This window comes from Chelon labrosus (assembly GCF_963514085.1).
Source record: "Chelon labrosus genome assembly, chromosome: 8".
NCBI lineage: Eukaryota > Metazoa > Chordata > Actinopteri > Mugiliformes > Mugilidae > Chelon > Chelon labrosus.
This window is the reverse complement of record NC_140358.1, coordinates 15,584,019-15,596,110: the sequence shown is the minus strand read 5'-3', so window position 1 is coordinate 15,596,110 and position 12,092 is coordinate 15,584,019. Positions and strand designations below refer to the sequence as shown.

Below are 12,092 nucleotides of genomic sequence, written 5' to 3'. Positions count from 1 at the left end.
TGTCTGTCTCCCGCATCTCCCACAGTGCTTAGCGTGTGTGACCTATACTGCAGTGGGAGGAACCTATGAGGACTTACCTGGAGATCGGCACCAGAGTTTCTCGTGAAGTATAAATTACTTGGCCAAATTGAACTTTTTTCTTGTTCTCACAGCCCTGGGAGCGAGAACAAATTTCTTGCCTCTTGCGGAGTATGTAAAAAGCTTGATTGCACCAAACCATTACACAGAATTTCACTCCTATTCATTGAAAGAAAGTTTAATTTTATCAGTTCCTGTTTCTATGAATTTTGATCACATAAAGTGTTGGCTGTGCATTTATTCTCTGGAATAGTCTGGCAAGTATAGGAAAGATGTGAGAAAACAGGAGTGGAGGCACTGTTTTCTGAAACAGTGAGGAAACGCTCATAACAAAACTATGTGAGAAAACATTCTGAATTGTTACAAGTCTACTTGTTTTTGCATTGTTTCCCTTGTATGTAAATTTCTTCTTCGTTGCTGTATAGACGTGTGTTTATACCCAAGTGTACAGAACTTTTATATAAATGAAACTAACAAGTCTCAGGATTTAGGTTTCATGTGGCGCTAACCTTTTTTTTTTTTTTTTTTCTCGCAGCCCTCGTTTGGGAGTTCTTGCAGCTTGTTCTTGACACATCAACCGTGCAGAACTTTTTTCTCGTGTTGTGTCCAGCAACTATTCTGTGATTGGTCAGAAATTGTGCTGGGTGTGGTCAATGCGGACAGGTGGAAATAGTAGCCGCCACTCATTGTGCTCCCCGATGCTAATATTCGCAGTGTGGCCACTAATCTCTCCTGGGTAGAGATCGGCAAACGGTGTGTGGGTGCACGCTGAATGAACGGCGTGATGCAGCGGTCACGGTCGTCAAAACGACATCCGAAAATAATAGGAAAAGTGCCTCTCGTTGTCCGTCTCCCGCATCTCCCACAATGCTCAGCGTGTGTGACATATACTGCGGTGGGAGAGTTTCTCGTGAAGTACAAATTTCATGGCCAAAACAAACTTTTTTGTTGTTATCACAGCCTTGAACGCGAGAAAAAAATTCTCGCTTCCTGCGGAGTATGTAACAAGCTTGATTGCACTGTTTTTAATTTTGAGCATGTGTTGAAGTATTGACTCTAACCAAACCATTACACAGAATTTCACTCAATTTCATTTAAAGGAAGCTGAATTCTTTCCCTGTTCCAGTTCCTGCTTCTATGTGAATATTGATCACATAAAGTGTTGGCTGTGCATTTATTCTCTGAAATAGTCTGGCAAGTATAGGAAAGAAGTGAGAAAACGGGAGTGGAGGCACTGTTTTCTGAAATAGTGAGGAGACGCTCATAACAAAACTATGTGAGAAAACATTCTGAATTGTTACAAGTCTGCTTGTTTCTGCATTGTTTCCCCAGTATGTAAATTTCTTCTTTGTTGCTGTATAGAGGTGTGTACAGAGCGTTTATGTATAAACGAAACTAACAAGTTTAACTATTGCAGAAATCCTGGATTTAGGTTTCATGTGGAGCGAAACTCAGCAGGGATGAAGGGGTGATAGTATTTAAATACCCCTATATTAGTAACATATGTCACGTAGAACAAAAAAAGAAAAAGAAAAGAAAGAAAGAATCATGTGCCTGACAGCTTTCAACAATATCCACATCTTTATATTCGAAAACACTGAAGTAGAAAGTGACACCGACCTCATGTGTCATGTGGAGTGATTTTAGAGGAATCAAAGAGGAAGTTTTTGCTGGGTTACTAAACTTCCAGCAGACCCAAATGTTTACTCAGCAGTCTAAGAAACACACAAAAGTCCAAGGCCCTTGAGTAAACCAGACTTTGTGCTCTCGTCAGTGGTGTATTTGAGAACAGTTTGAGGAAAACAAAGTTGCAATGTACTGTATGTCTAAAACCATGTTGCATTTGTACTCACCTGCTGATGATAGGAGTTAGGAATGATAATTGCTAAGTTGTTTGTTTAGTTATTTAAATTATTTTTTGGTGGGACAAATTATTTCAGTACAGTAGTTTATGTGGATCCAGAGCTACTCAGTTAGTTTCCCACACCCAGGGGTGAAGACTCCACATTTTTTCAATCCCAGCCATCACTACAGGTACTGAAAACAAACAACATTATTGCAGTTAGCATGCTGATAACCTTGATTCTGCGTCTGTCTAATCATCAAAATGAAACAGTGTGCCATTTCTGCTAGAAGGAACCAAAACCACAGAAAGGGAAACAGCTCCTTTCTGCATTCCTCTTCTGCCTGCAGAAGTTGTTTGTGTGAGCATATCAAGGACAGCGTCATGTGATTTGGAAAGATTTCAAATCTTGAAACCACACTGTGGTCGATTTAGTGTTGTTCAGCAGGTGAACTCTTTGCACTGATGCGGAGACAAGAGCACAGATGCAGAATGATTCCTTTGGGCAGCAGACACCCTTTGTGTTGCATTCTTCTCCTTTATCTCCTCCTGGGTAAGACAGTCATGCAGATGATTTGCTTTTTCGTCTCATGTTGATTAATGAATGACTCTTCTCAAAAATCTCTCATTGCCTTTTCAGGTTGTGCGTCTGCAGTATCCATAATAACCACAGTGGGAACAGATGTGAGTTTACCATGCTCGTATGATGCTCAGCACTACGGTAGGCTTTCTATATGTTGGGGCCGAGGGACCATACCCAACAGTGGCTGTGCGAATGAGGTGATCAGGACAGACGGGACAGTAGTGACCAGCAGACAGTCTGAACGCTACCGGCTCATGGGTAATCTTGGCCAGGGTGATGTGTCACTGACCATCAGGCATGTTGAGGAGGGCGACTCGGGGACGTACGGCTGTCGTGTGGATATCCCAGGCTGGTTTAATGATCTCAAATATCATGTGACTCTCACAGTAAATGCAGGTGAGACCAACAAAGAAGAAATACAACCTGTTCTTTTATCAGTATTCAGGACAAATCCCACCCAAAAAAGTCAAGTCTGACAATTCTCACATTATCTTAAAAGATTTAATTACCCGAAACAAACCTTGTTCTTGTTTTATGTCTTTGCTCTTTGGATATGCCATCACCTGGATGACTGAGAATCTTCAGACAACTTAAACGATAAATAGCTTATGATTTCTGATTCATTTTGGGTTTTTTTTTTTTTTTTTTTAGCACGGCCAAATCCCGTGAAGGTGGAGTCGAGAGAGGTGAAGGAAAGAACAGTGACGGTTCGCTGGACTCCTACGTTTAATGGCGGCAGACCCATCACAACGTACTTGATTGATCTAAAAAGCAAAGAGGGTGAGCACATAAAAAGCTAGTCACCATTCTCTGAAATGTATTTTAGCATGCAGTTTGGATCTTACCTAAGCCTCCCTGTTGCACAGCGTCCTGGGATACTGCGGTAAGAACCGAAGTGTCCAATCCTGAACTGACTCAGGTGACTTTGGTGGATTTGCGTCCATCCAAGACCTACAGTCTCCGCATATTTGCTGTCAACAGTGTGGGGGTCAGCGAATCCAGCAACGTCATGACAGTCACCACAAAAGAAGCAGGTATATTGAGGCGTTGTTTATTTATTAAGATACAACAAGGACGACGGAGAGCTAAAGAGAAATTAACATTTTTGATGAAATTTGTTTTGCCTGCAGCACCAGAGGGTCCTCCTTTGGATATGCACCTGGAGGCCCTCAGTTCCAACAGTATCCGAGTTACGTGGAAGGTAAACTTTGTTTAAAAACACATTTTAAACAGCTTTGTGACCGGATGCACTTCAGAGTGTCTGTCTCCTCCTGACTAGCCTCCGAGGGCTGATCTCAGAAACGGCGTTCTGCGGAGTTACAGCATCAGCTACAGAGAGTACGACACCGCAGGCCAGCAGTTTAAACAGTGGCATCGCCTGAGTATGGCGCCGACACGTGAAGTGGAGAGTATCATCCTGAGCAACCTGAAGCCTTCCACCAAGTACGGCGTGCTCATACAGGCCAAGACAAATGCAGGAATAGGACCTGCCTCGACCGCACCTCTCTGCTCCACTCTGGATGAGGGTACGTCGGGAAATGTGAGAGGATTTAAAAATATGACCTAATTTTTTTTTATTATTATTATTATTTTGACTGGACTCCTTGCTGTGTTTCAAGTTCACGCAACAACAACAGCAGCCACGACTGCGTCTTCTTCCACTGCTGCGACAGTGTGGATAGAAAACACTAGCTCCTCTACAGGTATGTGTTATTGGGCTGGTGAAACTCATTTTCATGAACTAAATAATAAATAAATGAATTATGATCTGTTTTAGCTTCGTCCCAAGTTCCCAACACTTCTACAGATCAGACAGAGCCTGTCCCTTTGACCACAGCCTCGGAGCAAATCACAGCGAGTGTCATGCCAGGTGATTCTTGTGGTTTATATGAAGTCCTGAATTGAAAATTAAACTCTTTTAATGGAAGATTTTGCCCAAACCGCAGAATTTATGATGACAATGATTCTGGAAATCACAAACAGCTTTCTAAAATAATTCTGCCAACGGATAGAGTACCCATCACTTTGTTTTTAATTGATATCTAATCATAATTAGATCACATGGTTTTCCAATATTTATAACTCCAAGTGTGTTTTGTGTGTTTGTGTTTGACATGGATGAATTGTATAAAAGCTAAATTTCGGTTTTCCTTTGCTAGATGTCTTCACTCTGTACCCAGATGTCTTCACTCTGTACGCCTCGGGGTCCCCGGATCCCCCAGTAGTTGAGCTGAAAGAGGTGAAAGACCATTTTATTTCCCTTTTTTGGACTCCTGGGTCTGAAGGCAACAGCCCCATCACTGGCTATTACCTGGAGTACAAAGAAGCAAAAGGTAAGAGAAAGCTTCAGTCGACTGCCTAAATCTAAACTTACTGTTAATCCTTATAGCATTATGTGGCATTTTATGAAATTTCTATTCATTTTTTTTTTCTCCACAGCCTCATGGGATAACACGAAAACCGTTGTAGACTTCGACCCTAACCAGACAGAGGCCACAGTAATAGAGATAAACCCTTCTACATACAACATCCGCATGTTTGCCAAGAACAGACTGGGCACCAGTAAAGCCAGCAATGTCCTCAATATCACCATCGAATACACAGGTGTTGTTTTTATATTATTCATGCCGTCTTGATTGTAGGTTGATGTAGTTCACCAAATGACAGAAGAGGTCTTTACGTTAATGTTTCCAACATGGCTCAATAGCAAATTGGCCTGTTGTTTCCTTCTTGGTTTTACTGACAACAGAACTAGTGGGCCTCATTCACACCCTTATTCATACTCTAGACTCCAAAATATAAATGAATCACAATTCTATTAAAACCCACTCACAGTTCCTCAAACAACCGGAAGGCCAATTTCTTCCTAGCTCTGTTATTTTCCTAGATGTGTTATTTCTGCATGTGTAGCAGTTTTTTTTTTTTTGAAAAGCAACACTTTCAAAATTTCCTCCTGGCTGCCTTTGGTTGAACTTGACAGGTCATCAATGGAACAATCTCTCTGCCACCATATCAGCGGATACTCATGCTGCGGTAAGTATCCAATTTGGATCTTCTTTAATCAACCATCTATATGTAGCGTGAATTCAGGTTTATTAGGACACCAGGTAAAGTGAGACAAGAAAACAAAAGCATTCTACAAGGCGACTGGTGCTGAGACCATGCTGTGAAAGTACATGACCGCAGTCATATGGCATAACTCATGTGACATCACAGCTGTATCATGGAACGGGAAGTGTCCCCCCTCCAAAAAAAGGCAGTGAAAGGACATATGATTGAGCTTGATTTAATTATAAGGGTGTTAAGTTTGAATGAGAAATATATATATAATATACAGGCAGCATGTTTCAGGTAATTAGCACAGGAATATTCATCTATTTTGACATAAAAGACATTTTAAGGATTCTTATAAGGTAGGACTTTATTTATCCCTGTGGGGACATTAGGGTGCTACAGCGGCAGGGAACTAGAGTGCAAGATACAAAAGGATACAAAAAATAGAATGAGGTAGACACAAGAAACTATATAAAAGTAAATACGTTATGGTACAAAAAAATATTTACATGTTGCATCAGGTTTTCAGTAGCTAACCAAAAACTGAAAGAACCAACTAATAGTGGCTTGAGGTGGTAAGGAGGCTTAATATATACATATTGACATTCGTGAATATCAGCAGCAGCTGTGCTAAGAAATGCTGACGTTAAAGAGTCTGACTGCTGAAGGGGAAAAAAAAAAAGACGTCCGGAAGCGTTCCTTCTTTCGCTGTGGGTGCAGAAGTCTTTGGCTGAAGGAGCTTCCTAAAGTCCCGATACAGGAGATGAGAGGGGTTGTTCCTGGTTTTTGACAGTTTAGCTAACATCCTCCTCTCCCCCACCTGCTCCACTGAGTCCAGAGGACAGCCCAGGACGGAACTAGCCCTCTTGATCAGTTTGCCCAGTCTCTTTTCGTCCCTCGTCGTGACTCCGCCACAGACTACCGTGTGGATGTTACTTGGTACCACCCACCCATTCTCTGATGAGTCACAACTGTTTTGGAGGCACAAGGGAGACCTACACTATATTAGGTAGTCATAATGTTATGCCTGGTCGGTGTATGTGGCAACTGGTCAAATTAGCAACAACCATCCAAATGTTGTTTTGTATATTTCATGTGCAAACACAGGTTTAAGGAGGAATTTGACCTAATAAAGGAGTAATGTTAGTGCCTGCCAAAGCAGATGTAGCCTACAGAATCCTTGGTCACTTTATTTAATCCACGATTTTAAACCTTAGCCATGATGAATGTAAGGCCTGCTGCAGACTGGCAGGCAAGTAAAGCCACTCAGATTGAGAGGGAGTACAGGAGCGCAGTGGAAACCACACAGAAACGGACTGATGACGTTATAATGCAGTGAGCTGAAGTCTGAAATCTAAAATATTAATTCAATAATGTCATTACAGTTGAAATGAAACACCAATAAAACTGTGTCAGATATTTCTGTCATCGAGGACAAAATGGTGAACCCCGCTTTGTAAAAATGTCGTACACACTTAACACTTCTCGTAAAGAAAGCAGACACCTTGAGGAAATCAGAAATACGTGGGGATATTTGTTTAACTCATGACGAGGATTACACGGACTTTCTCAATGCAGCTGACTTCACATTAATGTTAAAAGGTTCACTGATAACGAGTTTAAGTCTACACATTCACTCGACGTGAACTTTAACCAGATGTGAATCCTCTCTGCCAGGTGAGTGCTGAGGAGAGTCAGAGTGGTCACCTAGCTGCCATCATTGTACCAGTGGTGCTGGTGGTGTTGGCTGTTGCCATAGTAACCACGTGGCATCTTCGACGTGAGTATACCTCAGCAGCGTTGCTTCTTATAGAAAGCCAGCAAAATGTACTTCCCTCATTTGAACTGCACGCTCTCTCTCCTCACAGGAATAAAACAGAAAAAGGGCAGCCTGAACATGTGAGTGTTTGCAGCACTTTCTATATTTGTAAGACACTCAACCTCAGTTGCCTCCACTGCTCTGAAAAACAACTTCTTTTCTGCAGATTCCTGTCCGACAGAGTGCTAAGGTACAGAAACTCTGAGTCACTACAAGAGCTGTAAAACTCTGAGGTACTCTGCACTTTAGCTGGCGGCAGTGGTGCAAAACTTGCAGAGGAGGTTTTGAATTTGGGGAAATTTACAACAGAAGATTGCACATTTGTTTATTTTGAGAAAACAAATCTAAAGCTGAAGCTTGACCTGTGTGTTTAGCTGATTAAAACGAACTAACCAAAGAAAGAAAATAACCATTGTTATTCTTTTCTAACCATCGACACTGCATCAAATTATAATTTTTTTAAAATTGTATATGATATTTGTAATTAAAAAAGCCATATCACAGCTTTGCCATTGTGTTTTTTTTTTTTTTCAACTATTGTTTATAATGTTGGTTCAACAATCACAAAGGAAGTTAACGCAACAGATTTACTGAGTGAAATATGCAATATGAAACTAGTCATAAATCATTTATACATTTTAGTTGAGATTACAACCCCTTTTACTTAAATGTTGTGAGGCTGCGTAAAATGTAAAAGAAGCGTAAATTGTCAGTAAGGAAATGGTTATACATTTTAAACTTTTGATTTAATTGAAAATAGTACAAAGACAAGAAGACGTTGAAAATATATATGTCCATTTTCAGTGTGGTGCACATATCAGGTTTATTTACATTTTTCATAATGCCACAATAGTCTGGTACGTTATTCAAAAATACCTCAAACTCAAACTTTATAAATTAATGCTTGAGAACTTGATATAAATGACTCAACAACAAAAGAAAACATAACTGAGGTATTTAATTTCCATCTCTCTCTAAGCCTCTTGTAGTTCTTGGCCATTCACCAGTACACACTCACGACCACCAGAGGGCACCAGAGTCCCACTAGTCAGTGGATGCTACTCTCTCCAGCGCTCACTTACATCTCACCTCATCATCAACACGGTTGTCCTCAGGGGCAGACTCTGCAGCCAGCTGGATTTCCATCCATCTGTCCTGTAAATCTCTTAATTGTCCTAATTAAGGAGAGGAGGAGATCTGATACCTCTGTGGAGCTTTGAGGCAGCTGCCTGCGGGAGTCTCCTGCTAATGGGGGATCATGGGGGGATACCCAAACCATGTGTCTGTGTCTCAGCGGGGGACCACAGGACACAGCAGGGATCAATGTTTGTATGTGTATGAATGGATGTGTAAATGAATGGATGTTTTAAAAACGGACTTCCTCTTCCTTTCTGCTTGTTTGTACCTCAGGAAAAAAAAAAAAAAAATTGTCCTGCAACAAATCCGCTGACGGAAGCATTGTTATTTTTGTTGCTCCTAACTTCACAAACTTAAGTGTTACACTTCCTGAGAAATAGACTAATTGTCTACCGCTGTGTAAATATTGCTTGATTATTGGCTTGCTGTGGTAACCCGCCACAAACTCCAGTCACAGTACACTCTGTGACAGTGGCCTGTAAACACAAGCGCCACCACATCCCTCCTCTCTGGACTTCTTGTCATCTATGATCCGCTCACTTCTGCTGTCCTCGGCCACTTTTCCGCTTTTCTTCTGCCTCCTCAGTCTGGCTCTGCTTATGCAAACACCGGTGTCTGTTCCTGACCTGGTGCTTTCCTATATCTCTAACTTCCTCTTCCTCGTCTCCTTTCATCCATATTTCTCTGTGTTCCAGCTCCTGCTGATTACACTGTGTGGCACTTATATAAACAGAAGAAAAGAGGCAAGGAAGGTTGTGGGGAGCCCTGGTTGGCTGACTTTGATGAGGTCCCTTTGATTGGCCACACAGCCAAAAAGCAATTTACCTCCCTGCCACCTCCACCCCCACCCCCACCCTCATTGATTCTCCTTGGACCATGGCTGCCGCCAGTAACCCACACAGAGCAACAAGCCGGTAGTCAGCGGACGAAGGATGAGGAGTCGAGACTCAAATGGAAACAGCTGATCTTGCTGACCTGCAGTCAGTTCACAATATGTGTCATCGCCCCAACCGTTTTGTCACCTCGTTCACAGCATGGCTTGCCGCCCTCTTTAAACATCTGAGACCAAACAACCATTAAGGAAAGGAGAGCACAACAAGCCTCATGTAAGCCCGGTAGAGCTGTGTCAGCTGTGACTGCTGAAGGTTTCAGTGTGAAACTGCAGGTGGGAGATTGAGGACGTAGGAGGGAATGTATGGTTATAATAATAATAATGGCAGTACTAGCAATGGGGACAGAGTTAGTAGTGTAATAAATCATGCACTATGGTTCTGGCCACATCAAGGCACCAGCACTCAGGAAGTGGAGACTCTGAAACAGTACCACACACACCAAAGACTGAGCTCCACAGGAGGGGCTGATCTCCAGGCCTCGTTGCTCCGGAACGGATGCACGGCCCTGGGCCTAAGAAGCTGCCAGATGTTGGCCCTTCTGGAGCGCCTTATGAACTTGGAGAACAACAGAGCAGATGAGAATATTGAACAGAAGAGAAATGAAAGGGGCACGGAGTTGAGGTGGAACAAAAAAAAAGAGAAGGGCGGCACAGATGCAGGCTGTGAAAGCACGCAGAGTGCTGGGGTACGGCCTATTTGCTGATGAAAGACGCGCTAATTGATTCAAGTCTTTATCCAAGCCCCCCTGCAAACTACAGCAGCTCAAAGGGAACTTTTCATCTCGTTAGAGCTACAATACGCCTGTCAGCTTGGAAATGGAAACAAGGCGAGGTAGTAATTTGCAAAACGGGACCAAAAGTTTTGCGTGATTAAATAAAAAATGAATAAATAAATAAATAAATAAAGGGATGGTGAAGTAGCGATCTAAAAAACCTCCTCATTCCTGATGTGATCTGACAGTGCATTTGCGTGTGTTGATGTGATATGATTAGCCAACCTGAGCCAGATGGAAGGCAGCACACATGGTTGAAGGTCAGACATAACAGTTACCATGGAGACATCGCCAAGTACAGTGTTGTACTGCACTATCGCCTCCTCAAGGGACCTATCAACCCGTGTACTGTAACTTTACATATATCTGCATACTCCTGCATGTCTGGCTCCCAGTGTGTGTACAGTAAGATAGCATTTTTAAGGATATTGGATTCATTTTCATTATGTTCTGCTCATGCACAATGCAACTCCGGCAAAACTTTGTAATATCCATGAACAGAATACTTTTAAAAACAGTTTGAAGAAACCCAGCAGACTCGTGCTCGTGACTAACAAAGATTTAAAACGTGATCTGACAAACGTCCTCATCTTTGGAGCTGCCTCTGCGCAAACTGAATACGCTGTATAGATTTACAGCATGTTATTCTTGAGCAGATCTTGAGCTAAGAGGCAAAAATTCAACCTTCTCGGAGGTCTAAGTTTCCATAGAAACACACTAGACTTTATATTGATGTAGCGAGTTTATCAAATGCTGGAAAAAATAAAAAAAATGCATTTGGCAGCCAGTCATTGAGGACAGGAATAGCTATACTGACATGCTTGTTGCTTCCCTTTGCACACCCATAATCCTTAATGCTCGCAGATATTTCCATAAACGTTTGAACATCCAGAACCATATCTTGTACGATTCATATCACACGTCACCTCTCATTCAGGCAGCATTAAGTGTCAGTGCTTTGAACAGAGGCATGGCTCTTAATCTGTTTAAATTTGCTTCCTTCTCGCCGCTAACACCACTGACTTTTGCTTTTTTATACACCTGCCCAGAGGCGAGTTCTAGTAGGGAGAGGCGTCAAATTGGAAGACCTCCATCGTCCTGGCAGCTGAACACAGTGGAAGTCTTGGATCTGTTCAGGGGATTGGACCAGCTGAGCTCTGCCACGGAAGACAAGTGGCTGGCGCTGCTGAATGGGAAAAGAAGAGTGTGGAAGGATGGAGGGAGAGGGGGTAAAGTCGGAGAGGAGGGAGGGAGAGGTAATCACATCAGGGGATTAGTGGCTGTTATTAATGGAGGATAAGGCTCTTTGCTGTCACTCTCTCACTCACACACACAAAATGCACATATATGCTCCTTCTATCTATCTATCTATCTATCTATCTATCTATCTATCTATCTATCCTCCTTGTCTGTCAGACAGTAATTCAATTACACAGCTGCCTCTCCTCTCCTCGTCCAACCTCTGGCCGTCGGCAATGTGTTATGATTTTGGTTTGTAATATTCTCGCTACCTACTTCATGAGGGAGAAAAATGATCTGCTCCCGTGTGCATATCTTTGTGTGTGTGTGTGTGTGTGTGTGTGCGCGCCTCTGCTGGCATGCCACCCCTTGAAAGATGGCCATTCAGCGGTGAACAAACAAGACATTTGTCTAAAGTCTTGCATCACCTCAGGGAAGACTCTGTGGAAATGTGCTTTGCCAGGTTATCTTGCGCTGTTATTTTCGGTCTCCCGGTGACTCACGGGATCCAAACTTTATGGCAAGATTTGCGCAGAAAAAAAAAATTGTCACTTCTGCCAATAGCGCTCAGATATAATTTGTAATTTAGTTGTTTTTTTTTCTTCACTTTTTGCAGCCCTGCGACAATGAATTCATTAATTCAATTCATTAATACATTAACAATGAATGCAAAG

At 42.3% G+C, this 12,092-nt stretch overlaps 1 protein-coding gene across 2 annotated transcripts; it reads left to right on the top strand.

Annotated features, from left to right (window-relative positions):
• Positions 1-2,295: 2,295 nt before the first annotated feature.
• LOC311491618 (uncharacterized protein) lies at positions 2,296-7,810 on the top strand. 2 transcript variants are annotated; one of them, XM_084549592.1, is made up of 14 exons: positions 2,296-2,474; positions 2,562-2,900; positions 3,156-3,284; positions 3,371-3,538; positions 3,635-3,705; positions 3,784-4,030; positions 4,124-4,207; positions 4,282-4,374; positions 4,664-4,837; positions 4,944-5,108; positions 5,485-5,537; positions 7,236-7,338; positions 7,427-7,457; positions 7,544-7,810. In XM_084549592.1, the coding sequence occupies exons 1-14, from the start codon at positions 2,387-2,389 to the stop codon at positions 7,599-7,601; spliced, it is 1,803 nt and encodes a 600-aa protein (XP_084405718.1). In that variant the 5' UTR covers positions 2,296-2,386; the 3' UTR covers positions 7,602-7,810. The 2 variants fall into 2 exon arrangements, with proteins under 2 accessions (XP_084405718.1, XP_084405717.1); XM_084549591.1 differs by having other exon boundaries at positions 3,371-3,705.
• The last annotated feature ends 4,282 nt before the right edge of the window (positions 7,811-12,092 follow it).

Excerpts from the sequence above, each read along its gene's own strand:
- LOC311491618 (XM_084549591.1), top strand. The coding sequence starts at position 2,387 with ATGCGGAGACAAGAGCACAGATGCAGAATGATTCCTTTGGGCAGCAGA. Across the intron at positions 2,901-3,155 it reads GACTCTCACAGTAAATGCAG|CACGGCCAAATCCCGTGAAG; the intron begins GTGAGACCAACA and ends TTTTTTTTTTAG. Across the intron at positions 3,706-3,783 it reads GTATCCGAGTTACGTGGAAG|CCTCCGAGGGCTGATCTCAG; the intron begins GTAAACTTTGTT and ends CCTCCTGACTAG.